This window comes from Cuculus canorus, chromosome 15 (assembly GCF_017976375.1).
Source record: "Cuculus canorus isolate bCucCan1 chromosome 15, bCucCan1.pri, whole genome shotgun sequence".
NCBI classification, from domain to species: domain Eukaryota; kingdom Metazoa; phylum Chordata; class Aves; order Cuculiformes; family Cuculidae; genus Cuculus; species Cuculus canorus.
This window is the reverse complement of record NC_071415.1, coordinates 11,118,231-11,146,189: the sequence shown is the minus strand read 5'-3', so window position 1 is coordinate 11,146,189 and position 27,959 is coordinate 11,118,231. Positions and strand designations below refer to the sequence as shown.

Below are 27,959 nucleotides of genomic sequence, written 5' to 3'. Positions count from 1 at the left end.
CTCGATATGTTTAATAAAGCTTGGTATACCAAATCGCAGTACAAACATCAAGTCACACGGCCACACAACAGTATCCCGGTATTAAAATAAAAGGAAAAAGAGAAAGAAAAAAAAAAAAAAAGGAAATGAATTAAAAAAGAAAAAAATAAAGCTCCTTCCAAACCTCTACAAGGCCCATGCCAAAATAAAATAATAAGAAATAATAGTAATAATAATAATAATATAATGGTGGTGGTGGCAGCAAGGAAGAAAGTGAGGGAAAAACTGAAGGGAGGAAGGGAATAGGAAAGCAGGGAGAGGTGGACACTAAAACCCAGTTGATATAAAAGCTCTAAAAGAGCCAGCGAGTAATAATATCACAATGATACAGGTACAAAAAAGGTAAAAAAAAAAATCAATGTCGGGCTGATAAAGCAGGCTACGCTGCCAAGAACAGAGATGGTCGCCCTGGCTCTGACCATCGAAATGTCTGACCCCGACCCCTCGCTTGCCCTGGGCCCCCGCCCGCTCCCACACAGCCATGGCAGAGGGGTGCCTTTGGGGTTGCATTTGCTATAAGCTAGTAACCTTGATCGAACGAGTCCTCCGAGGAGTCGCTGAAGGAAGATCCTGCCTCAGCCTCCCGCAGCAGCAGGCAGAAGGGCTGCTTCCGTCCCGCCACCGCCTTCGGCTTCAGCGGCCGCTCAGCCACCACGCTGCGGGGGACAGCCTTGGGGCCACCGGCCACCCGGCTGCCCTTCCTGACCACCGCGCCGTAGAGACCCGGCGGCCGCGGCTTGGGGGCTGATGGGGGCTGTGCCGGCCACTCGTCCCTCAGCGATCTCTCCTCCTCTGAGTCTGTATCTGCGGTCAAAGCGGGTGGGAAGAGCGTTACATCAGAGAAAGGGGGTTTGGGTTTTTTTTTTTTGGGGGGTGCTTTGGTGCATTTGTTTGTCAAAAGGCTGTAAAGAAGGAGAGAAAAGCAGTTGCAGGAGGAGCAGAGTGCTTCTATGTCCTCCACCGCCAGACTATGCAATCACCACAGGTCTCAGGCTCAGCAAGTGGGAGCCAAATAAACACAGAAATACGTGTTTCCTTCTTTTGGTCAGAAACAGACACTCTCCATCTAGGCCAAACGACTCCTGTGCCCCTTTAAGACAAGATCCAAGGAGTGCTTTTAACTCAGGAGAAGAAAACTACGGTAGATGTTTCTGCTATGAAGATGTCCACCATAAGCGCAGCAATGCCAACTACTGAATATATCGATCTGAATTAGTCTTAACCATGGTTATGTTCATCACTTTGACCTAAATCTCCCTTTCCACATGAACTAGCTCTCCCAGAGGGTTTTCGACACGGCAGCTGGAGCGAGCCCAGCTGCCAAGCAAGCAACACAACTAACTCCAAACGTCTAACTCCCAACAAGCCATCCAAGATGCTCTGTGGTGTGCAATAGAAAGGACACCAAAACGGAGCAGGGACCAAACCTCTTCTCAGTCCCTGAACTGCAGCTTTACAAAATGGGTGGTGAGAAGTCATTCAGTGGTCCCCTCTGGCATCTGATGAGTGGAACAAGAAGTGTACAGTACCCTTGGATGCAATAAAAGCAGGTATGAATGGTCACCTCACTGCTTGTGAACGCACTGTCAGCTCCACAACATTAGGGACATTGTTGTGGGGACCATTCCAGACTGTGAGCAGCAGCAGATGCTCTCCAGTATCAGCCCAGGTTGGGCACTGCTCCACACCTCCACTGTGTTGGCTGTGGAGCTGAAGGAATGAGAGGTGGCTGCTTAGGAGGCCCAAAGCCCAAATACGCAAATGATTTTGGGCATGTGACTTCTGTTAAAATCGGTGAGAAGAAAATGCTCAGCTTGCCCTTTGGATCCAAGCCCAAGGTTTTCAGGACTCCAGATAGAAAATTATGAGGTTAGGAGACAGGAGGAATTGGCGCCAGTCCCACTTCTCCTGCTCCATAAGAGCAGCCCACCAGTCATGGGAGGTGCTGCCATATGCTCGACCTGCCTCCCCAAATCCATCACGCTTGAGTGACCAAACGACAGGCTAAAGCCCTTTCCTTGAACCTGCACACAGCTGAAACACCATGCATCAGAGCTGAGCCATTTCAGAGTCCGTTCCTCAGTGACAACAATCCTCCTGCGCTGAGATTTCTGTGGTTTAGGAGTACATTCCTATACCAGGAGACTTACTGGAGAGAACAGGCGTCTGTCAGAAGCTCCCTTAGGTCTGAGAGGCAGGTTTTGTTCACAAAACCACAGCACCAAAGTGCAAGGGCACTACCAAAGCTCCCTCTGCCACGAGCCAAGGCTTTTAGCTCCTGCAACATTCCATGCCTTCTATCCTTATTAGCTCCAGAGCTCTCAGTTCAGGAGCCATGTGTCTGTCCCTGGGTGCGAAGCACGCTTAAGAGCAGAACTGTTGGGTGGTTGTGTACAGTACGACCAGCCAAAGGCTGTGTTCAAGTTCACTGGACACAACGGCTCCTATTTTGCCATGTATATGGCTAATTCATGCCAAACATTTGTTCAGCTGGAGGATCCCTAGCTCATCATCTTCCCCATTAGTGAAACTTCTAAACCAATGTTTCACCAAGAGATATATTGCTACACACACAAACATCCCATAAGGATTTTAACAGGGGACTTATACAGCTGCAAGGAAAGGAAAAGATGCGTATGCAAGCGAGCTAAGACAATCACACAACCAGTCCTCAGACCATAAAGTCCCTCACGTGCTCTGTGCCATATTGTCTGTCTGAACCATTAAAAGACTCTTCCACCTCTGGTTCTACTGTCTTCCACACACTATCTGCAATTCCAATTTTTCCTTCTCTAACAGGGGCCTCTGCCTCTGCTCCATTTCAGGAACCTCTGCCTCTGGTACACTTTGGGTTCAGAAATGGCAATCAGTACACGGGACACCGGCATGGAGATGAACATGATGAGACAGATGGGAAGGCTGAGCACAGTCAGCCAGGAACCAAGCCATTACACTGGAAGGCAGGAGGATGCTCACGAATATCAGTGTCTCCTGGCAGGCTCTGCCTTCTCCAACTGATTCCATGGCATAACCCTAAAGCCAATCACACCCAACTCAATACGGACTTCAAAAGTCAACCGTTGACCACCTCCTGGAGCACAGGCTACGAGTAGTCATCTGACAGGTAGAAGGAAAGTGTCTACTCCCACCAAAAGCAAGAATGTAGGTCAACTTCTATTTTAAAGCATTTTTTTTCCCTTGCCAATCAGTACAACACAAGCAGAGGCATTGATATTGCCTCCTTCTTGGACAGCAAGTTGGGCGGACAACTCATGCTGACCCCAAATATGCAGCAGCATTGATTAGTCAGGGAGGAGGTCAACTTCCACTCATAAGCAAAACCAGACCCATCTCCAAGACCCCTTCCAAGAGGCCAGAAACCCCTGCCATAAGCCCCAATAACAGATTACACCATAAGAAGAGAGAAATGAGGGGTTACTTACTATAGGAGTAGCTGCTAACTTCTGATATTGCTGGTGAATGGGAAACTTTGAGCTGATTTTTGACTTTTAACCCCACCTCCATCTTCTTCATTTTGGCAGCCACTTTGTTTTTACCTTCCTTGGTGGCTTTCAGTGACAGGCCCAGGTTCTTGGCCAGGCTCTTCTTCTCTTCCTTACTCGGCAGAGCTTCGTGGGGTGGGAGATACCTGCTGCCACCTCCACTAGTTTTCGGTTTTCCTCCCGAGCAGTCGGAAAACTTGAAGGGGGATTTGAGTTTGTCTTGTTTGGTGAGTGAGAGGGCCTTGTCAAGCTTGCTGGCCAGCTGCTCCTGATCTGATGGCACCTTCTTCTTCTTGAGCTTTAACTGCCGAAGTGAAAGGAAGACATACAGGTGAATACAGAGTATATGTCATGGCAGACCTGAGGGATTTTACTTGCTCTCTTAACAGTTCCTCACGAACGCTAGTTAATAAGGCCTCTAAATGATGGGTCTTAAGCCCCACTTGCCATAATCCACCATGGTGCTAGGGAGGAGGAAGAAGATGTCATCAAAGAGCACAGCTTTACACTTAACGAGCACTACAAAATCGCAAGATTAGCCTAGAAAAATACAATTTTCTTCCAAAAGAAAGATGTTCATAGACCAACACATTTTGGAGTTCTTTTTTTCTCAACACGTTCTGGTTTTTAGGATATGTGTGGGTTGGTTTTGCAAGCTTTTCTCTAAATCACAAGGATTAAAAATTTTCTTTTCCCAAAACGCCATCCAAATAAATACGGATTTCCACATAATCAACCAGCTCCAGAGGCTGGGATGCCAAAAAGACCCAAATACCTCTCAGCAAGAGCATCAGCACCACTGCATTACAGCCAGAGCTGTTACACCCTTTTCAGTATTTTCTTGCTTCTTGAAAAAAAGTAAATATACTTTACATGTGCTAAGGCTAGATAACAGCAGCTGTAACTCAGTACTTCGCCTGTATGCATTTTGGATTTCATCAACAGCTTAAAGCTCCAGTAAACATCTCATTGCCTCGACAAGAGCAGAAGAAAACCCTGCATTTAAAATAGCAAGATTGCACTCCTTTTCTTCCCTCGCTTTGGGAAGTCCATTCCCCACCACCGTCTCAACAGGCAAAGGGGTCAGACAAGTCCTGCTCTGGATTCAGAGCCAGTGCAGCACTGCAACGCTCTGGCTGGCTCGAAGACTCTTGCCTCTCTGCTGCCTACCAAAAAAGCCCAACCTCCATAAGCCAATGTGACCCTTTGCAAACACTCCTCTGCTGCACAGACAGTCCTCTCTCATGAAGAGCTTCTAAGCCCACGTGAACTGAGAGCCGATGCTCTAAAAGCAGAAGGAGTTATCCAGCGCAAAGCAGGAAAGAGATCTGCTTTTGGCCCGTGGTTCCATGTTCACCATGAGGGCACTGACCTCATTTGAGAAGCTGGGAGCCACTTCGTGCTCTTCCCAGCTCTGGTTTCTCCCTTTCATCTTGCCACTGCTGCTCTCCACATCCTCGTCCTCCTCCGGGAGGGCCCCTTTGTGCCTCTTCTTCATGCCCTCGCCAGTCTCGGAGTCTTCAGAAAGCAACAAGGACTTGCTCAGTCTGCAAGCCAAGCACAGGATGGGTCAAGGTCGGGGGCTTTCCTCCCTGTGATACCCACCAAGCGCAAAAGTGAGGTTAAATGCCACCTAGGACAGCGGGGGTCCTCAGTGGGAGCCAAGTCCACTGTGAAGTGACAGCATTTTGGACAAGGTCTTCCACCAAACAGGAGAGCCAAGGAGCCTTTCTTGCACATCCCTGGCCACCAGCACAGATGAGGGTGCCAGAAATCAGAGACCTCCCAGGTGGTCTCTGAAAGGAATCATTTGGTGTTGAGTAACAGCCATCGAAAAGTGCCTGATTTGGTACAGAGCAGGAGAGGGAAGCACAGACAGCTCTGCTGGCCCTCTAGGTCTTTTCCCACCTCTACTTTACAGAATCTATCTGTGCAGAGAGAGATTCCCGAGGTCCAGGGAGGTGCCCAGACACTTGCTCTGGTTGCTCGGGTATGAGCAAGGAGGTGGTAAGGAACTGCCACACAGGGTGATGTGGTGTGACAAGGGCACTGCAGGGACTGGCTTGCCCAAAGAACAGGCAATGTTCTTTACAAGCCTGGCCCCCTCTGCGAGAGGCATATGTGATCTGCATCTTCAGTCTTGCTTTGAGATTTTGGGGGGAAAGGAGAGGGTAAATTAATAATAAAAGAACAAACTAAAAAATAAAGTAGGTGAGACTACAAGTATGTCTTTCACTGCTCCCCAGCTGTCTCCAGTAACTATGTGATGGATAACCAGTCAACAGCTCAAGACCTCTACCAAGCCTCCATTACAAGTTCTCATATGCCTTCTCCTTGAAGCTAAGCCTGCTGGCCCACGTCATACTATCACCACAAAGCCACTGACACCAGGCAGCCTCCTCACCTTCTAGGCATTTTTCCCTCCTCACCATCCTCTCCGCTGACCTCCACAGACAGCTAAACCAACACCTCAGCCCCTGGCTGCGGGTGCATCTCCATGCCCCACGTCAGGCTGCTCAAGTACTGCTGTGATGCAGGGACATGCACACACAACATGATCATGCACGCACACATGCACAATTCCAGCCACCTCTGGATGCCTCCAGCCTGTCCAGCCATCAAACATGAAAAGCAAAACACAAAGCCACCGAGAGGACAGATTTTCAGAAGGACACAGTCAGTGGGAGCTGGACACCTGAATCTAATGCGTAGTCTTGAAAGCACATTTGCAAAAATATATAGCACACAGGGAGGCAGTTGGAGATGCCTTTGGAGAGATCTGGTCATCTACGGATGGTTCGATGGCCAACAGTGGGGAGAGCCACGCTGGACTTGCAAAAGAGAAAAAAGAATGATCCAAACACTTGAGAGAGGTCAGGCGGAACCAACTCCCACTGATCAAGAGAACAGAGACGAAGACAGCCGAAACACAGCAGCAAGGCCCTACAAAGTACATAACTTGGAATAGCCCTATCCTTCCAGTTTTTGATATCAATATCCTTGTAATTAGCTCTAAAGCACCATCCGCTCTCCTGAAAACACACAAGGATGCACTCCCTGAGCACTGCCAAGAGCTCACCTACCAGTCCCTGCCCAGCCGGTTGCTCCATATCACCTCACTGTTGCTTAACTCAGCCTGTCCTACTTGCACCCAACACCACAGACGTGTGCTGTACCAGTAGGGAGGAATAGCACTGGCACGGTATTCCCACTGTAAGGACACACTCATGCTAAATGCACACACTTCCACAACACCACTGCTGCCAGACACTGGCCTGCCAACACAACGCCACGACAAGCCCCCGCTGCATCTGAGATGCTCTCCCCAAGTAAGACCCTGGTGCAGCGACCCTGCTGTTTTCCCGTCTTCCCCAAATTCCAGCCTTACTTTCCACTCTTGCTGTCACTCTTCCCTCTCTCCTTAATGGGTGACAGAGCGCTTGATCCAAGTTTCCTCTTCCTGGGCCTTCCAGGGCCTCTTCTCGCCAAGCTTCTACTTTTCTCGTCATGCTTTTCCCTTTAAAAAAACCACACGCTTCACTGTTAACCAAGGCAACAAAAAAAAAAGCAAAGAAAAAAAAAAGCAAAATCAAATTTTGCAACCAAAAATAGGAAAAGAAAGAAAGCAAATAAATCAAAAAAAAAAAAAAGAAGAAAAAGGGGAAAAAAAATTAAAAGAAAGCAAGCAAGAATGGGAGCCAACCCAGAACCTTCGCCTGTCACCAAACTGCTAAACTGAGCTGCTGAAGTCAAGGTTGTCTCTAATACGGTCTCCCAGCTGCATTCACCAGTGATCAGGTTGTCATGTCACTTAGCCTAGGAGTGTACTGTGCAAAGCTCTGGCGGGCCATACCAGGAGGAGAGGAGACAGGGAGGGATGGAGGGCTGTTTTCTGTCCTGGACCAAGAGGCAGCGAAAGTGCCCAGCTGGAAAAAAAAGAGACCAAGTGAGCAGCCTGTGACTTACTCGGAGTCCCTGCGACGCTGCAGCTTCACCAGCTCTCGCTGCTTCTCTTTGTATCGCCGCTGCAGCTCCGCCAGCCTCATCCTGTAGTCCAGCTCCATCGCATCCATGTTCTCGATGGCCGATTTGATGGAGTACATCTAATGTGGGGAGGCAAGAGGGGGCAAGAAGGTCAGGATGTGCCCAGGCCCACACCTACACTGGGGTGGTGCACCCTGGGGTGTCCTTGCAAAGGCGAAGATCTGCAGGCCGGCAGCAAAGCCCTCTGTGCTTCGGTGGAGCAGAGCACCCTCGCACAAGCACAGCCTCAGAGTGGTATCCGAGCAAAACCTGCCAAGCAAAGATGTTCTGTGGCTTATGCATGGGATGGTATCAGTTTTGAGGGAGAGCAACCCTGGGAAAGAACCTGCAGGGTAAAATGCACCCATGGAGTCTCTTTTTTCTTATTTAAAAAGACAGATCAAAACATTCCCTGTCTCGGAACACTTACTTGCAAGGTATGAAATAATTTGTCAATCTCTCCCATGGGGAAGAGTCAGCAAAGAAAAAACAAGGAAAAACCCTCCTGCCACTACCTTTATTTATCCCCCCCAGCCAAAGCAGTAACATATGAGCTCCTGCTGGCTTTGTATTACAAACACCACTTCTAGGGCTGCCGAGGGTCCTGCTGAGATCAATTGTATTGATTCTCAAACAAGAGAGGAAGCTAAAACACACCACAGACTCCGGCACAGCCATGAACGCGATGTGAAGGAAGCGCTGCCTCGCTCTGCTGAATGCAGAAGGGCAGCACAAGCCGGGTGGCAAAGTGCGGCTGGAAGAACAAACTGCGGGGAGTGGATGCACTGTGGCTTTTCAGGCCCAGCCACACTACGAACTACTTACAGGTTCATCTTTTTTCTGCATCCAGCTGTACTTTTTGTTGGGATTCAGCTCTCGAGGCAGCCGGATGGTTTTCAGACTTTCCATAAAGGGGGTGGAAAGCACTTCCATGAGCATGTGGGTGCTGGCAGCCAGCAAACTCTCCAGTGTTGGCCGAACAGGGAAACTCTCTGGGCCTGCTGAGGACAGAAAAAGAAGCTGTAGAGGTTCACTCTCCACCACTCACCTTCCAGCAAGCACAAGGAAAGGCTGATGCCCCTTTCTGGACCATGTCAGCCTAAGGAGCCTCCCAGTCACTCTTGGCCTCCACCTGAGATCTCCCGTTATACCCAGCCATGGTGCAACTGGCAGTTCCTATCACGTCTCGCCTCAGGAAGTTACTGGAAGGTGAGATCTCTTCAGGACCTGCCAAGCTCTTGGAAAGCATCATCTGGAACTACTGGGGCCTCTCATGCCAAGCCCCAACAGTCTGCAGACTCAGGGCTTGCCAGAAGGGTGTTACCCTGGCAGCTCATGTCAAGTGGGGCTCTGTTTCCGCTACACATACCACAAACTGTCTAGACACGGTGAGGGCCCTTGGAAGGGGAGAGCAGTACAATCGCCACATGTAGCTCAGCCTAATGCAACAAAACCCCTGCTCCAACCCCATCCAAAGTACCAGCTGCTCCTGCAATTCAGGGCAATGCTTTTCTTGCTGCCTGGCTGGGCTTGCAAGAGATGCCGCTCTATTCTTCTGTCCTCGCAGAGAGCACTGGGACCATACGGCCAAGGCTGGCCAGACAGCACTCACAACTTACTCTGCAGTTCTTGTTTCCTTTTCTCCAGCTCCATCTCTGCAATTTCACTCAGCAAAGTGATCCCCTGCAGGAAGGAGTGCTCCAAGGTCTGGTCAGGTAACACCTCCACCTTCATCTGGGAGGCAGTAACACTGGTGGTGGTCAATAAGGAACATGCTTGAGGCATTTCTGTGGCAGCCACCAAAGCGTTCATCCCAGCCAGTGGGTCGCCTGGCTTGATGTCCAGAGCGGGGATTTGGCAAGAGATTGCCTCTTCCGTGTAGGAAGGGATCTCTGCCCCCTGCTCCCCGTCTCCGGGGGGCAGGCTGGGAAACTCCCTCCCCCGAGGCACATCAGCGCTCTGCAGATCCATGGCTGCAGAGGCCTCCTCCCGCTGGGGTGTCAAGTCCATCTCCGGCTGCTCGTTCTCTGTGTGCACGAGCGAACCATCATAGTCCATGTGCACAGAGCAGGTTTCTGCTCCACTCCCAGTCTCTGCCTGAGCCTCTGCTTCTGCAGGACAGGCCAAAACCTGGTAAGGAGGTGGGCAGCTCTGAAGGTCTTCCTGGTCCTGCTCCATAGCACCTAGGGCTTCGCCTTGATGCAACAGGAGATTGCAATTGTCCACATTCTGCACTGGGACAGCTGTGGAGGTGGCAATGTTCAGAGTCCCCATGTCCTGTTCACAGATGGCTTCTTGGCTTTCCTCCATCTGCACCTCTGATTTCACCCTCTCTTCCAAGGACTCCTCTTCTGCTGGTGCTTGGATGGGCTCTAGCATTTTGGACGGAGACAGGTGGATGGGCTTGACCTCTGGGGAAAGCTCCATGTGTTCAGAGCCTTCAGCAGGCAGTGGAACGTCAGGAGCCAGGACATCTGCATCAGATGCTGCAGTGGGCTGGAGAAGGTAGGGATAGTGTCTTCCAAAGGAAGGAGGCAAGGACTGGAATGGATATCCTGGGGGGATCTCTGCAAGACATCAGAAGGGACAGGTGTGTAATGGCCCAATCTTGAAAGAATCTCTCTCACTAACGCATAGAGATGGGTTCCCTTCATCTCTTGTCTCTTCCTGTTCTCAAGCAGTGGCTGCTTTGGACTCCTCTCTCCTGACCAAGGTGCCACAGACATCAGCACCCCAGAGGTCCCTTCTGCAACTTTCCAGCACTCTCCTGCAACTGGTGAAAGATCTGCCTCCTTCATCCTTCACCCACCGAGACTTCAGCCCTCGAGCAACCAACCCAGGCTCAACCCAAGGGAAGAAGACAGCCTACAGCCCCAGTACAGATACTGCCAAGACCCAGGCACTGATCCAAATCCATCATATCACCCCTGGTCCTTGCCTCTCCCCTGCCTTTTAGATGAGCTACATGGTTTTCTCTAGGGGAAGGGATGGAAGCAGGAAAGAGCTGAGGAGAAAAAGGGAGGCAGGCACAAACACAACGGGACTCTGCCAAAGCAGGGCTTTCTTACCTGGGAACAAGGCCTGATATGGACCAGCAGCCTCTTTTTCCAGCTCCAGGTCTTTCTTCTCCACAGTCTCGGGCGCCTCTTCCTTTGGAGGGATGGCAGGGGCAGGGGGCGGAGAGGCAGGGGGCGGGCTGGAAGGATGGGAGCTGGGGGTGGCGGGGTAGGAGTAGGCTGGCTGCGAAGGTGGCTCCTCCATCTTTTGGATCACCTCAGCTTTGAGCACAGACACGGGTGAGGCTCTGGGAGAGAGGGGAGGTGGACTCACAGCCTTGCTGTAGGATGTGGAGGCACTGGGAGACAGCACAGGTGGTTTTCGGTGCACCAGTCCCGGGGCAGAGGAGGAAAGGCCTGATTTGGCACTGTCCAGGCTCCGTTTTGTCACCTTCTCTTCCATATCTGCACGCTGCTCGTTCGCCTTCAATCTCTCCTGCAATAAGAATAGAGCAAAACATGACATCTCTACTTGTTCCTGGAAAGTGGCACAGACCTACCACCAAGCAAGACGAAAATATGGTCTTACCAGAAACGCACTGGAATAAAACACACATTCCCAGTGCAACACCATTTTCAGACCAATCTGATGGAGGGCGACACCAATCTATGATAGCTTTCTTTACAAACTCCCAGCTCCAGGAGTCATGTCAAGGGCGTCTCAGCTTTCACTTGCAATGAAAGCAAACCATTTCTACTTCTAAGTCTCCAGCCTAGCAAGCACACATGTAAAATGAAGGCTGAAAACCAGACGACTGCTATAAAAATTAAATGGGTGTAAAACACCCAAATGAAAGTTCATGACTTCCAAAATCATTTGGTGAGCAGGAGCTGGCTCCAGGATCCAGCGTGACTGCTGCCAGTATTGCAGCTGCTTCTCTGAGGTTTGTTTGGAGGTGACCAGGGATGAAACCACTCAGCTAAACAGAGACATCCATAAAGATGGAACCAAGGTCGCGCTGCTGCTGAGCAGCTCTCCTGACAGCACTGCTCAACGGCTTTACCCAACCCCCTCAAAACCAACACCAGCTGTGCAGGATCCACTGAAAGTCTCACATCTCATAGACCAGGGTAGGATAGCTCAATGCATCCATATTCTTGAGACACACTTGCAACACTGGCACAGCTGCTCTTTTTCCCCCAGACACCCCAACTTCAGGCCTATTTCATGGCCAAGCAAGAAGCTCCTGGAAACGTACCACAAGCTGGGCGCTCCTCTGTAGCTCCATAGCATGGGCCGCTTGCTGCTGCAGAATGTAGAGCTCATGCTGCCGCAGCAGCTGCTGATGGGAGAGGAGCTGGAGCTGGTGAGCGTGCTGGAGGGAGCTCCTGGTCGGGGGGTACATGGCGGGCCACAGCGGGGGTGCCCGGTCCATCAGCTCCGCTGGGGAATGAGCAGAGATGCAGTCAGGAAGGCAGAAGGATGGGGATGGTTAGAGGATTCAGCATTGCGCAGGACAACTGTCTCTATCCCAGGCCCAGGGTGTCGAGGATGCCAAACACTGGGCTACGCAGAAATGCAACCAGTAATGCAAAGGGCAAAAGATTCCTCAGCAGTCCCACTGTCACCACCCCATGGGTCCAGCAGCCATCTGACTTGCTTCACGCTCTACACACCCTTGGTTTGACTGCCCCTGGTTGAGCCCACAAGTAGTTTCTCATAACGAAGGACCCAAAGTCTACGGGGTCCTGCAGGCGACGAGGAGCCACTGAAGCAGATTACACATTTCCATCTCTGAAACACACCTAATGAGGCCAGTTCACACCCACCCTAGAACTGCAGCTGCTGGTCCCCACAGGTACACACACTCCTATCTAGCTCTCTCCAGAGCCTGTTTCCTCTCCACAGCCGTAAAAACACGATTCTCAGGGATGTGCTCACATTCTTACCAAAGTGTGGCAAGTGCTCGCTGGGGATCACAACAAGCTGCCCCGACTGCGGGTCTCTGGCAAACTGGTAGGCGGAAGGGAGAGCTCCCCCCATGGCAGGGGGGAAGCCTGGAGTCATGCCCTGGTGCAGGGAAGGGTGACCAAGTCCTGGAAGAAGAAACACCACAGTCACGACTCAAGCGATGCTGGCAGCTCCCAGCCCCAGGAGAAGTCGTGTACTACTTGATTGCTTCAAAACACCTCTTTCCCTTTCCCCTGTGATCAGACTCCTCGGATTGCGCGGTTGTGAACATCCCATGGACACATCGCTCCCTTTCAGGGCACTCACCGTAGGGATGGCCGGCCAGCCACATGGAGGGGCTCCCTGTCCTGGGAAGCCAGGGGTGAGCTGCCAAGTGCGATGCTGGATCTGCAGACCAGCGTCCAGAGCCCGTCAAGGCTGGGCCTCCCGTCACCATGAGGTTGGAGTTCAAACCGTTCGTGGCACAGCCGGACGGGTGTATCCGGGCAAAATCTGCCAGCTCCTTGCTCTCTCTGGTCGTGGGGGCAGCAAGAAAGAGAGTGAGAAAGGGTCTGAGTGATGCAAGTTACTGCATGGCTGGAGAAGCCCAGGGGTATGGACCAGTCTGCTGAGTGAGTGTGTTTGCAAAATAGGGTCAGACGCCCAAGAGCTGTGATGGAGTTCGTTAATATCACATCAGAATAAAATATCCCATCTCTCCATCCCTTTGGAGCAGGCATGGATTTGCAGCAGTTTGTTAGGATTGCTCTGCTGCAAATTCCAGATCTGCCTGGTACCCCACTCAGCGCTCCTCTCCACACCAGCAAGGCTGGTGCCCGGAGCTACAACCCTGTCCCCTCTCCAGACAGGCTGTTCCTGAGCACTACTTGTGGCACTGTGGCAAGAGAACTCATCTCCCTCCAACTCTCACCTGAGCAGCTTCTCCTGATCCCGCTCCAAGCGCCCTGCCAGGAGGTGGCTGTCCCGGTGGCGGTTCCTCTCATCCCCGCAGTCATCTTCTGAGCGTCCATGCCCTAAGAGACAACCCACCACCATCAGCCACAAGAAAGACCCTGGCGAAAGCTGTCCCCTCTCCTTTACATGGAGAGGCAGTACCCTGGGAGCCAGCACACCCCAGTGCCACTGTTGTCCAGACTTTATCACCATCAAGTCCTAAAGGACAGGGCAAGACTGTCTATGTGACCAAGATATTCTCACTAAGGTGGCTCCTGGGTAGCACCCAGATGCACGTGGTTTGCGGTTCGCGTCTCCAAGCCATCAAGGGACCCACTCTGAGGCCATGTCAGTCTCCCAGGATAGGACAGGACCAATGGGACCTTTTTTTCCTGAAGGACAGTGGCAGATCTCCCATCTCAGAAGGAGACGAGTCCCAGTAAAACCGCTGCATCAAACCATACAGCCCTGCTTAGCACACCTTGTAGAGGAGATTTTCTCTCTGCATCTTATGAAGCACCTTCTGCTCTTGCAAACCAGCCTGGGAGCACCAGATATGCTCCGAATTCCTTTCCTTCTGTAACAGGCAGAGCCAAAACTATGGACCCTCACAAAACCTGTGTGCTTCACCCTGTAATTCAACTTGTTAGAATGAATCTGCATCCACCACTGAGCCGTACAACAAGAAAGGGGCTGGTGAGGCAGGGACACATATGGCAGACGAGGGCAAGAGTCCAAAAAGGAGGGCTGGATATTAGGCTGGAGAAACGGCTTGTCCAGAATCAGAACAGCCCTTGTGAACACAGTCTGGCACGGTAGCAACTCCGTCTGTGAGAGGTTAGGAAGCACCTTCACAGGAGCAAACAGCAGCTCTTTGCTTGGCCCTGCAAGGATCAGGTACCGAGACCACCCTTTCCTTATTTTATCCAAGGTCTCTACCCCTGCTACCTGATTTTAGGTTTGCTTTTCCCTAGTTTTTTCTCCGTTTCTTTCTGCATTGCCATTTTTTCCACAATCCCTGTTGCGCCTCTCCATGTTGTGCTTTGGTGCCATGATCCGCTCCTAAATCCCAGCCCTGCCTGCAGCCAGCAGCTGGCCAGCCCAGCAGGGCCAGGAGGAAGGTGTTTGCTTCCCCCCAGCTCTCAGTGCTCTCTGCCAGCCTATCCCCTGCCTGGGCCATGCTCTGCACCCCGCAGGGCTCAGGGGTGCAGCACAGCCTCGCACGGCTGCACCCTGGCTCCCTGGCAGCCCTTTCCAAGGCCCTTGCTCTCCCGCCTGGAGAAAGTTTGGCACACAGGAAAGCATCTCAGAACATCAAGTCTATCCTGCTGACAGGCAGCCTTTTTGAGGAGGGCTCCACTGTGTATTTCCACAAACCTGGACAGCCCGTGGTTTTTTGCTGTCAAGTCTCCAATTCCCTCAGCTTTTACTGTCAGAAGGAATCCACGAACAAGACAACATCTCTCCCAGCTCTTCTCCCCAAGGCTCCCTCCACGTCTTTAGTCAGAAACAAAGATGCTTTAAAACCTGGCACACACCTCTTCCTCCCAAAGGACCTTCCAGGGTCACCACATTTCCCTTGCAGCCTGCCAGGACACTGGCTCAACAATACCCCATGCAACCTCTGCTGTCCAGTTTTACTACACAGCCTCCATGGCACGAGGCACCAGAGCTCAAGAATCCCTCTAGAGCCCCAGCAGCACTCCCTGCCTCTCTACTAGCATCTCCACTCACATACAAATCCCCTTCCAACCCCTAGCCCAAGTTCTCCTCCTTTAGACCCTCTTTTCCTATTTATTTTCCCCAGTTGACACCCAACGGCCTCTTTGGTGTCAGTGATAGGGAGCAAACCCTTGGTTGACTCGCAGCCTCCCTCTCCTCCTCGGCACAAGGTGATCTGACCTCCCCTTCCCCACCAGCCTTTTATTAGAAACCTATTATTCTGTTCTTTTATCTCCGCTCCTCCCTCTCCCATCAACACTACTTGCACTCTGTTATTTACAGACTGGTTTCACCTTTTTCTCATTCCCCATCCAAACACACACACTTTCTCATTCATCTAATTCCCGCCTAGCCCCAGCCCTGCCGACAGGACAGTCCCTCTTCCGTACAGACCCATGATTGTCCAGACAGTGAATGATCATTTTGTCCATATATATGAACATGACGCATGGACCACATCAAAAAATTCAATCAGTTATGCACGGAGGAAAGGCTTAAGTCCGTTTCCTTGACAACCAATGCCCAGCACTAAATACTTGCATTTTACTTGCCAAATACTACAGATTAGCCAACTAAAGCCTGCTTTCTCCTTCTTAAAAGGTCTAAACATTCAAGCACCGTCCACTCAGCGCAAGCAAGCTAATGTTATTAGACGAATATCTCCTGGCACACAAAGGCGGGGCAGCATTTGGGGGGCGAGAGGAGGAGAAAAGCAGTCTTGTTTTCTGTCTGAAAGCCAACTGCATCACTTAGCAACCAGCCCGGAGGTCTGCCAGAATTCAACCCTTGTTTGCAGCCTTTTAGTTCAGCTCAGTAAATTACATTTAACGCAAGCTGGGAGGGTCTGGGATGACTGAACGGCTGAATAAACAGCCCCCTGTGCTGCCCACGAGGTCCTTAGTCGGCTCCCGCCCAGCATGGGGAGGGCAATGGGAGGCAATAGGAACAGGGAGAGGGGCTGCTAGCTGTGAAAAAGCACATCTTACCACTGAGTTTTGGGAAAGGGGAGCAAAGGCAGAAAAATAGGGAAGGCAAAAGCTGAAAATAGAACGCCAACCATTGCTCGCCGGCCACTTGCCCTGGCATCACTCCTTGGCGTGCCAGAGCTGAGCTCTCCCTGCGATGGGCAGCCTCCAGGCGTTTTTTTGCTACACAAGCTAAGCAGAGCACCAAAAAGCTGCCAGAGCCATCCCCCTCCTGCCAACACCATGGCTTACATCAAAACCGTGAGATTAAAACACCAGCACAAAGGTGGATTAAGGGGCTTCTCCACCGCACCCTTTGCCTACAAGGATAAAATACATGGAGAGGTTGACCTCAGAGGTGGACAGAGGGGATGGAAGAAGAGAAAGGGGACTCCCTCTTGCCTGGGGTGTCTCACTCCCTGCTGTGACTTACAACGTGCCTTTGACTGAGAGGCAAACAGATCCACAATTCAGTTCATGCCACACAGCCTGCACTGGTGGGAAGTCCTGAGACAGATCTGGAAAACTTACCTTTGATGCTGCTGAGAGACAATGAGCGATCCCGATCCGCCAAGCTGGGCACCAGTTTGCTGCTGCTGCTGCTGCTGCTGCTACTGTTGTCCTTCTGCCGGGCCACAGCCACAGCGATGCCAACAGGCAAGTGCCTCACCTCCACCTCGCCCTGGGAGCCAATGCTCTCACGGCCAAAGGATTTGGCACTCTCAGGTCTCTCAGGGTCCCTCTTCAGCTGTTTTGCTGGCTGCTGTGACAGCAGCTGCTGCACTTTGGAGGTGCCCAATTGCGAAGAGTCCAACTTCATGTTGCCCAAGCCACCAAAGGGGCTCTTCTTGCCACAGCTCTGCCGGGATGCAGTTTCCTTGGCAAAGCTGCCGCTGTACTTGATGAGGCTCTGCATGGCCGACCCTTCGCCATGGGAGGCAGGGTGGAGGACATCCGCGGCACCTCGTGAGCCCACCACCGAGGACCGCGGCAAGCCGCTGGGGTCAAGGTAGACCTTCTTGGCTTCCTCCTCCGCCCGGGAGACGTGGTTGTGCTGCGCGGCCAGCACCGCCATCTGCGTGGTGGCAAAGTTGCCCATCTCAAAGGGCTTCCACTTCTGCTCAGGCGGTTTCAGTTGACCGTGGTCCAGGTGCTGCCTGGAGGAGTCCAAAGTGCCATAGACCTTTGCTGCTTCTTTGGAGCTGGACCGCTGGAAGCGGTCCCGCTCACAGGGGCGATGCTCTGCCTCTGGACTCGGCTTCAGCAAGTCCTTGGAGGCCAGGAACTCCCTGCTCTCCGGAGACCCCAGCCCTGGCCGGTTGAGGAAGGGCTCCGAAGTGACCTGTCTCTTCAGTGCCATGGAGTTTGCCCTGATCACTGAGCCCTTCTCCCGCAGAGCCTCCATCCTTTTGGCATCACTGTGGCAAGAGAAGTCCTGGGACAAGAGCGTGCGGGAGGCATCTGTGAGGCACCGCTCTGTGGGCGACTGCAGCACCCCCACCTTGCTGAGGTCCTTGTCCTTTGCCTTGTTGTCGCGGGCCTGTGAGGCGATTTGGATGGGCCCGCTCCTCTCGTCGTAGGCTTCAACCGAAGGCACGAAGGTGGGGGCGATGACTTTGTGCTCCCTCCCCAGCTCCTTGGCTGGCGGGAAGATGGTGTACATGCTGGAATGGACGGGCTGCGGAGGGAATGTTGTGGCCGACGTCATCTTCCCAGGCTGTGAGGGGTGTGGAGACGGGCAGCTACAGGAGACGTGCAAAGCACCCATGGAGGGCAGGAGGGGCTCCCCGCGCTTCAGCCGCTCAGCGTGGGCATGCGTGGAAGGCCTCATGTTCTCGTCATGCCGAGCAGGATCCTTGGCACAGCGGTCCTGCTCGGCACCAAGGACCTTCAGCATGGGGTCTCCACCACCGTTACAGTTGCTGAGGGAAGAGCTCTGCAGCGGGTTCTTAGATTTGGGTTCCCCACCACCCGTGCCCCGATTTGGCATGTGCTCGGCCAGGAAGGGAGAGAGACGCTCACCAACCTTCACCGCCTTCTCCACCACGCTTACTTTCCGGTCACTGTCAGGCTTCGTGTCCTGTGTGAGGTCTACCACACTGCGGGGCCGGGGCTCCTCCTTCGGCTTGCCCTCCTTCTTGGTGAAAGGCAGGGACAGATCGCTCCGGCATGCCCTCTCCTTCCCACCAGGGTCTTTCAGGCCTTCTTTCGAGCTCTTGTGCAGCTGCCCAAGGTCCTTCTCCCGAAGCAAAGTGCTTGGCGTGTGGCTGCCCGCAGTCCTCGAGAGGGGAGGTTGGGGGTGTAAAGCAGACTGGCCCGCGTGGCTGGACAGGTAGAACCCATCTGCAGAGCAGAAGCAAACAAAGTTACCACAGGCTCTGACCCCATCAGTCCTACACAGAGGCAGGCGAGAGGTGGAAAACTGGAAGGGATCAGGTTTCAAGGATGCCTCAGACATGGCTGGGAAGGACCAGAGCAGAGGAAACCTGGCAGGAATCTCCAAGTGGGGCTGCAGGACTCTTCTGTCTCTGGTCCACACTTTGTGATATGGCAGCACGTGGGGGCTTCAAGAAAGGACCTGACCAGGTTCCCACACAACACAGCCACATCCGAGACCTTGGTACTGCTAAGACCAGGAAACATCCCCGGATGGTAACCTCGGGGTGTCCCTGCTCTTCATCCTTACCCTTCCAGCATCCCGTAGCTCAGCAGCCAAATAAGCCCAAAGGACAGAACGAGCACCCAAGGGTAACCACAGGGAAGGGTGCACGGGGACTCAGACTCACCCTTCTGTGACTCGAAGAGGCTGTGCTGACCCAGCTGAGCCAGGAGAGGACTGCCAGCACTGGGGGGCTCAAGGTGGCTCAGGGGAATGTACGACGGGTAGAGCCCGTTAGGCAGATGGGAAAAGCCTGCAGAAAATGGGAAACAGAAGAGGGAAACATGTTTAAGCCCAAGCGGCACGTCGCCTTGGAACAAGCCCCACAGGAGCACAGACTGTTGTGGCTGTCGGTCCCTCATGCGCCAGGAGCGGCGGCTGCGAGGACGCGTGTGGTAACGCACATCGCACAGCGGGGCAGGCACAGCCCATGCTGAGAAGCCCCTGTTTCAGCTACCGACCCATCCTGGCAGGTCCCCAACTCGCCCCTCGCACCTCTGCGGGGCTCTAACTTTGCAGCTGGTGGGCTGCCAGCAGAGCGTGCCGCATTCTGAGCTAAGTCTTAAATCTGCAGGCAAAGCAGCTAAACCTCCTGGCTGATAAGCTGTTTTATCACAAGTACAGTGACCTGTGGGTGCAGGCACTCCCCAACACGCTTCCCACTCTTGCCAGCACAGCTTTGCCAACACAGCCTATCCCTGCTGCAGCTGCCCAGCACGGGCTTTGGGAAAACATGAGACCATCCTCCACAGCAGCTCACATAAAGCATAGTTTCAAGTATCCAAGCCCAGCATCTTATCCCAGAGGAAGGCAAAATAGAGCACAGAACTTGCCATCCATCAACGAGTTGATATGAAAGTAGTGCGTGCGTCCCCAGGACCCTGCTGCAAGTGGTCTGGATGCTGTCCTGCACGCTGGGGCCTCCTCCAAGAGTGGCCCCTCAGCAAATAATCAGCAGCAGCATTTCAACAGTGAATGCAATCACCATAATAGTGATAATAACAGAAGCTTTTGGCTCCAGGCAGCAATTCCTCTGCAACACTGCCACCAAACGGCACCTGTGCAGCACTACAAACCCCAACGCTCTGTGAGAACCAGCATCCCAGTTGGTGCCATCACTTAAAAAACGATTAAAAGCCATCAGGAGTGTCTGAAGGAGCCAGTCAAGGCCTGTGCAACCTTCATCCCTCCCCCTCAGACTCCATTAGCAACCGACTTCCCCCAAATTCAATGAGCCTACTGAAAGCAACCCGGCAATGGGTTTGTCAAGAGTCCAGCATCCAACTGGATCAAAACAACATCACACCAAATCCCAAGAGGATACAGAGAAGTTCAGTCCCGAAGCCGCACGTGGAGCACCATCTGCACGAGCAAGTCAATATTTCACATTATTTAGACAGCCAGGATCTCTTTTGCATACATGTTTGCATCTCGGCACATGTGCTTCACTGATGCAGCGCTCCGCACAGCTCCTGGCCCAGATCCATCACGCGACAGCTCCCAGCAGCATCACCCGCACACGCCAACCCTCCAGCAGCAGGACCAGAGGAGCCGCTGTGGCCATGAGGATCAACACAAAGCCTGCTCTCAGCAGATAAAACTTCCCATTTAATCTGGTGTAAAAGCACTGAGCGCACACACACACACACATTCCCACCTCTCCTTGGTAACCCCGAAGCCTTCCCTCTGGAGCATTTCCAAGCATATTTTCTTATCCCAGGGCTGGAGAGCACTGGGTAGCACCCAAGGGCACCGACTCCGGGTTAGCTGCAGCACGTTTGCCTTGGCCGCACCACCTCCACCGCGCTGCGCTGGCACCAAGCCAGCATCTGGAGCAGGAGTGACACATTTCCGAGGAAACCCGAGTCCCATCTGGCAGAGCACATGGTTTCAGCATGGTAAACCCCTTGGAGCACGCCATGCAACACCAGCCCAGCAGCCCCAGCCACCCTCACGTGAGCTCCTTCTCTCAGCCAGACCTCGATCCCGGCTGCAGCCACTCCAGCCGGCAAGAGCACTGGCACGGAGATCACAGCGAGACACATCCCAGGCTGCAAACACCACCGTGCTCAGATGCCCGTGGCCTGACCCCACTTGCACACAGTGCGAGGACATGAAGCCACCTGTAGAGGTCCAGGAAGGGGATGTGATGCATCCCTGCCATCCAGCACAGGGACATCTGCACACAGCTTAAGCTACTGATACCCAGACTGGTACTCATTTTGGTACCGGTTACATTCCCAGTCCTACTGGGTGGCTCCCTGCTTGAGTCATCTTATCCTACCGAGTGTCAGCCCCATCCCCAAATGCTCCAGGGCTTCCTCCACAGCCAGCTTTATCATATCCCACAACCAGGACCTGGCCTCAGCTCGAGAGCTGCAGGAGGAGGAATTGGAAGGTCAGCCAAAAGCATCAGGGGATGAGGAACTGTGGGATGACAGTGGCTAAAGGGCAAGAGAAATTCCCTCCAGCTGCCCAGCATAGGATGAGCCATCACAGCAGTTTTCCAGCTGCTGTGCTGCAGCAAGGAGCAGAGTGATAACGAGTGGCTTCATGTGCAGCCCAAGCTGGGGAGAGGTTCAACTTTGCAGGTGGGGAAACTGAGGCACGGGCAGGTGCGAGGAGCTGCCTGCACCACCCAGTTGACCAGCAGTAAAACCAGAAAGCCACTCGAAGCACAGCCTCCGGTTTATCAGCAACACTGTTTTCCCTTCCTAAGTGCCTGCAAGGAGAAGCTGCCCGGGCTGTATTTACCTGGCCTGTTCCCTGCCAGGAACTGGAGCTGGGGCAGGGAGGAGGGAGCTGAGCCACAGCCTTCCCGGGGATGAACTCAATGCAAATCCAACCTCGAGGCACAGTCAGAGCTTCCCTTCCTCTGCACAGCCCTCCAGCATCAATGCTGGACTGATGTAAGACTTGCACACAGCCTGAAACCTGCTGCCCCGCTCCCCCGGGCAGGACCTGGAGGTGAAGCTGCTCCTTCATGCTCTAAGTAGCTGCATTTGCAGGAGGCAGCCGCAGGCAAGTCGCTCCCTCCTTGGATCTCTGTGCCAGAAAGCGATGCCAACGGGAGAAACTCTACCGCAGTGAGCAACACACAGCTCACCCCAACCATGGGCTTCTGCCAGAAGAAAGGGAGGGGAAAGGGGGAAACCACAACCACCTCCATCTGCCTGGGGCCAGAGCGTTTGCTGAACCAGCGCAAGATCCGCTTGGCCCAGGGACATGCCGACAGGTCTCGGCAGGCTGAGCCACGCTCCTCCAGCCGACTGCTCGCCCAGAGGCGGGCTGGCACTGCACCGCAGGCACAGAGGTACAAGTCGGCAGCACTGCCAGCATCACACCAGCTGCATCCCCCTTCCTTTTCCTTGCCACATCAAATGTGTGTGCCCATCACCATGGTCTCTGGGAAAGGCACCACTGACATGAACCCCACGTGGGTGCTTCGCTGGTGCGGATACATGATCCAAAGCAGCAAAGCTCGGTGGATAGAAGTGTTTAAGTGGCACAGAAATCACCCCTCAAGCCACCTTAACCCTACAAGAAGGTGACAGCCAGTAGCCAAAATGCACATCCCAGCTGGGCTGCCCAGCGATGCTCCAGCGGGTGTAGTGGATGAGCATGGAAGATGGACACACACCCATCCTCTCCTTTCCAGCTCCAGGATGAGTGGGTAAAATGTACCTGCTTTGCACGATTGAGACATAAATCACCAAGGGCTGTTATTAGAGGAACTTGGCGGGTGCAGATGTGTCAGCCCAGTTGAAAACATCGTCTTTGTTCAACTCTCTAAAACAGCACAAGGGGGAAGAGGTATGGCCAGGTGACTCACCACCAAGAGAGGATGTGACTGATGGTGAGATGAGATACCAGCAACCGCACAAACCGCACACCAAACGTCTGGAGGCCGGAGGTCGCACCAGGGGAAGCAGGAGGGAAACGGGCCCCACGTGCTCAGCCCACTCGGGGTTTGCCCAAAGCTCACTGGGAGGAGGGAGCTGACAGAAAGCATTGCTTGGCTGAAGTGGCAAGCAGGTGGACGTGCCTGCAGCAGAGCAGGCTGCTGTGCGCTACTGGTCATCTGGAGCTTTTAACCTGCGGTCACTCTCCATCTCAGCCGCGCTAGTCCCCAGGCCTGAAATTCAGCCCCAGCTGGATGAGTCAGCCAAGCCTGGGGTGGGAAAGAGCCAGGCAGGAGGGGGACACGCTGGAGCTGAATGCATCACCACCACGGACATTGCTCCAGCTGAGAAGCCAAGCTATAAGCCTGATGTGACACATGCATGTGCCAGCGCTGGGAAAGCAGCTCCATCCCAGCCCAGCTGCAGGCAACCAGCCCGCACTTTCACAGCAGTACCATGTCACCTTGCTGATCCAGCAGAGAGGTGATGGCTCTCTTGGGCACCCACGAAAGGTCAAGGAGAGCAAGCAGGAGCAACACAGGGACACTGCTCAATGGGGAATGCGCATCTCCAGTCCAGTTGTCCAAACCAGCTGGTAGCTCCAATGCACCAGGAAGAAACAGCATCCACAAAACCTCTGCTCACGCCCAGGGATCACTCTCTGGTCCCTGCCATTGCTTCAAATGGAATCACACAACAGGATGCAGTGTGTGACAGCCCTGCTGGCCTGGACAAGCAAGCAGGTGGCCATGCGCGATGCCAGTTGCAAAGTGCAGCCTGGAGCTGAGCCCTGGGCATGAGCCATCTTTGCCCCAGAAGCCACAGCCCCGTCACCGGAATACCAGCGGCTTCCAGAGCGCCGGGAGAGGTGAAGTAACTCTGCCCCATCAGCACCATCTGCCCGTTATAGGTTTCTGCCACTTATGAAATATTTCCAACTGCCAGCATCTCGTCCTCTCCTCCGTGGGCTGCGACGGACAGACACACTGCCAGGAAGCAGGATGGCATCATACAGGGCTGCGCAAGAAGCAGTGGCCACAGAGGGGCCTGAGCTGAAAAGCCTTCTCCCATGGTCACAGAATCATTAAGGTTAGAAAAGACCTCATTCAGTCCAACTGTCAGCCCAACACCACTGTACCTACTAAACCATGTCCTGAAGCACCACCTCTACGTGGGTTTTGAATCCCTTCAGGGATGGAGACTCCACCACTGCCCTGGGCAGCCTCTGCCAGTGCTTCACCATTCTGTCAGTAAAGAAAATTTTCCTAATACCCAGTCTAAACCTCCCCTGGTGCAACTTGAGACAAGATTTCCTCTTGTCCAATCACTTGTTACTTGGGAGAAAAGACCAACACCCATCTCACTACACTCTCCTTTCAGACAGTTGCAGAGAACCATGAGGTCTCCTCTCAGCCTTCATTTCTCCAAGCTAAACAATTCCAGTTCCCCCGACATTCCTCACAACCCCTGTGCTCCAGACCCTTTCCCAACCTCACTGCCCTTCTCTGGACATCCTCCAGGAACTCAGTGTCCTGCTTGTAGTGAGAGGCCCAAAAGTGAACAGAGGATTCAAGGTGCGGCCTCGCCAGCATCAAACATACCGGCACGATCCCTTCTCTGCTCCTGCTGGCTACATCATTTCTGATACGAGCCCAAAATGGTCCCTCTGGTGCGAGCCCTGAAAGGCTTGGAAACACAGCAGCGAGGGTTTGGGTTTATTTCCACGGGATGTTTTCAAGGCCGGGCACCTGAGGGAGATTTGCAGCCCTGCTGCAGCTGGGGTGGCTGCTGGGCTCTGGCACGTCGCAAGAGCCGCAGCCGCTGCTGGCTGGGAGCACGGTCACCTCTTCCCTAGTCCAGCTCCCAGCGATTCACAGGCAGCCAACTAGGACAGCTGTCCATGCCACAAACAGCTGGATAAACGCTTACATCCTCGCAAGTTCCCATTCCCTAGCGAGGAGGGAGGGGAACGGGGAGAAGTCCAAGCACAGCGAGTACCCGCAGGCTGCCAGCACCCACAGCCCTCCCACCACCGGCTGCCCGTGCTCGCCAGCACCAGCGCGTCCCTCAGCCTTTCCCTGCAGAAGCAGCAGCTTCCCGGGGGGAGACTTATTTAGGGTTCCTCACTTCCAGCACGCCCTCCCCCCAATCTCTGCCCCACGCAGCACCGCGAGGCGCGGCCGCAGCCATTTCTCATGCACACATTTATGGCTGCAAACAGCTGAGAGCCAGGAGTGCTGACAACGTAAATCTTTGCCGCCTCTTCCTCTGTCTGCGAGGGCAGCTCCAGTGACACCCGAGGCACCGGAGCCACCTTGACTCCGTGCCACGCACGAGACAGCAGCGATACGAGCTCCCCAACACAGCAGGCTGAAACCAAAGCCCTGGATCAGAAGCGCCTGGACCGCGGTGGCGGCCGGTCCCCATCCCCACAGCCCAAAGCCACCGCCACCATCGCAACCCAATGCCTTTCACCTCTGCCCCTGCCCCTGCTGTATTTACACCCCACGCCACAGGGCTGGCAGTTGCTTCAAAGCCTTAATTTACAGCCTCAATTCTCTGCACCCCCGGAAGGTCTTCAATCTCATCCCCTGGATCCAGAACAGCCAGATCAATTTAACTCCCCATTTAATCTTCTAAAGGCACCGGCGAGCTCAGAGACAGCATCCTCCAGCGGGGAGTCCATGCTCCCGGCCTTTGCTGGCTCGAACACCACTGCGCTGCTTTCCTTCAGCTGCAAAAATCACTACCTTAAAAGCCAAGGTGAGTTCCACCCCAAAGCTCAACACAGCTCTCTATTGTTTCTTCTAATTTTATTTTATCCCACGTGGGAATCTTTGTCCAGGCTGCTTTATTTTTAAGTGGTTCTTGCTCAATATTTACTATTGCTTGCAGCTGCGTCAGCACAGGAACACCGCGTGCTCCCGACGGGTTTCCAGGGAGTCCTCCAGCAGCCTTTACCCCATGCCGATGCCGTGCCATGATTTTCCTGCCTCGCTGCCCTCGCGGTGAATCAACCACAATGCCTCCCGCAGCCACGGCACAGGGTGCACGCACAGGGCAAACTGGGGGTCCCTGCCTCCATGGAAATAAATATCACCAGGCTCTGCCCTACTGTTCACCTTCTCCTCATCTGGGAATTGGAACAGCCCCCACTGTCCCGGAGACAGTGGAGGAACTGGGAAGAAGTGGCTGCAATGGCTCAAGGGATCGGTACTTACACCCCAGCTCTGTCCCCCGTGTCCTGCAGACTCGGTTTCCATCAAAACAAAGCAAATGCAATCGGAGGTATTCCAGTGCTTCAGGGCTTGGGGCCACGGGAAGAGGACACTGAGACACCCTGAAAATCTCCCACAAGGTCACCCACCAGCTCCCTGCTGACAGCATCTTCACGTGGGAGAGCAAAAAGCCACTCAGATGGGGCACAAATCCCTCTGGCAGAGGAAAGATGGCTCTTCCTCCCCCTGGAGGGACGAGGATGAAACCATGGATGGATGATACGATGTCTGCACAGCCTGAAACACATGGTCTGGGAAGCAACAACCTGGTCTTACCTTAATCCTGACACACAAACACACTTAACCCAGCGTCAACGCTCCTGGGTCACTGTCGGCTGATACGGCAGAAGCTTCCCCTCTGCATCCCCAGCCTGAATTTCCCCATCACATGGGATGTCTCTCCTTTTCTGCTGGCATAATTAAACCTGACACCCCAACAGGGGTCCACCAAAACCTCCAGGCTCTCACTACACAACCACACAGCTTTCCTCAAATAGCAAGGAGCAACTCGGCGGGGTCTTCAGCTCCACACTTACTAAGATGCTGTATGAAAATGAAAAAGTAGAGATTTTTAACTGTCAAACTGATTAGCAGAATCCCCAGGAATGATGAACCTGGCTGCTAGATTTTAGTCTCACTTTCCTCTCCTTATTTTCTAGGAGAGCATCAAAATGTCTTTGCTCCAGTCTATCCTTCATCACAGTGTTGACTCTCCAGCCACCACGGGCTAGGGCTGACTCTGCTCCTGGCACTCGGCCCATGTTTTCGTTGCAGGCGCTCCCCCTCCTTCATAAGTGCAGAAATGTAACTCATTCTTTCATTTTATTTCTTTATTTAAATCATCCAAACTCAGAAGATGCGATGCAAACAAATGAGTCCCTACTTCCCTGCAGCCTGCACAATTCACGCAGTGACAACCCCACGCCAGCTCCGAGCCACTGTCCCGTGCCTTCGTTAGAAAAGAGCTCATTACCCTTCGCTGCCAGAGCCAGAAGAGCTACGAGCGCTCGGTAGGGGGAGGTTATTGTGGGATGGCATGGGTGCTGGTCCCCGCATCACCTGCACCAAGTGCCTGCCAGGAGCAATTAAATCAGCCTTCAAAGAGTGAGCCCAGCTTTCCCAGCACCATTAGCCGTGCCCTGGAGGGAACACGCTCTATTTTCAGCCACAATGACTTAAGACCAGGTCACCAGCAGGTTAAATGGGACTGTGCAGCATTATCTCCCTGCCCTCCCATTGAGAAATTAAACACTGCTGCGTGACGGGCAGTGGCCAAGCCCTGTGGACGCGCGCTGGGGCATCCAACGGACGGTAAATGCTGCCTGCCCTCTCCTCCTCCCATTTCCCAAAGCTGGCTGCAGCCGCCCACTGCCCTGGCTGCCTCTCCTCTGCACAGCATGAGATGCCACCCTGGGATCACCCTGGTTTGTCCCTGCCTGTCCTTCTGTCCAGCAGAATGAGGACTCGCAGCCACGATGGTGCCCACCACGCCCAACCCCTGGCATACTGGAAGGAGGTCTAGCATCCCCTCCTTCTGCAAATCCAAGCCCACGTGGTGCCAGACCAGGGCTGCTCATCTCACCAGATCCTCTAGAAATCTGGTGGCCCAATTCCAAGACCCCAAGCCACCAGTTTCACCAAGGTTTCACCAAGGCCACCAGAAAAGCAGCATCTCCCCACAGCAGCTCAATCCACTTTGCCAGTAGAGCCATCACCAAAACCCAAGCAGCCACCCCTCTACTAACACCTAGCAGGGAGGTGGCAGCTGGACGTGGGTTTGGTTTGCCTCCCGGGCCCCTGCCAGGCGCAGTCAGCACAAGCTGGGATGACTCAAAGCCCCAGGAGACGCAGGCTCTGTCGCTGCTTATTTTAAACCTCCTTGTTTGCAAAGCGGCTGCCGTGGCTCAGCGCCTCTCAGGGCGTCTTGCAGAGTGGAGTGGCATCGCAAAGGGAAACTGAGGCACGGA

General features: G+C 53.5%; 1 protein-coding gene across 3 annotated transcripts in view; it reads right to left on the bottom strand.

The window, feature by feature from the left end:
• The window catches only part of TNRC18 (trinucleotide repeat containing 18), a 56,605-nt gene that overhangs the window by 19,109 nt on the left and 9,537 nt on the right, over positions 1-27,959 (bottom strand). Inside the window, exons 2-15 of one of the 3 annotated variants that reach the window (XM_054080329.1) lie at positions 18,940-19,065; positions 16,685-18,496; positions 13,444-13,546; positions 12,840-13,045; positions 12,512-12,658; positions 11,821-12,005; positions 10,634-11,057; positions 9,185-10,132; positions 8,391-8,566; positions 7,509-7,645; positions 6,931-7,059; positions 4,915-5,089; positions 3,483-3,846; positions 568-843 (exon numbers count right to left, since the gene is read on the bottom strand). In XM_054080329.1, the coding sequence (XP_053936304.1) occupies positions 568-843; positions 3,483-3,846; positions 4,915-5,089; positions 6,931-7,059; positions 7,509-7,645; positions 8,391-8,566; positions 9,185-10,132; positions 10,634-11,057; positions 11,821-12,005; positions 12,512-12,658; positions 12,840-13,045; positions 13,444-13,546; positions 16,685-18,496; positions 18,940-19,065 (5,208 nt within the window). The remainder of the gene's footprint in view (positions 1-567; positions 844-3,482; positions 3,847-4,914; positions 5,090-6,930; positions 7,060-7,508; positions 7,646-8,390; positions 8,567-9,184; positions 10,133-10,633; positions 11,058-11,820; positions 12,006-12,511; positions 12,659-12,839; positions 13,046-13,443; positions 13,547-16,684; positions 18,497-18,939; positions 19,066-27,959) is intronic. The other 2 variants (XM_054080330.1, XM_054080332.1) reach the window with 2 other exon arrangements.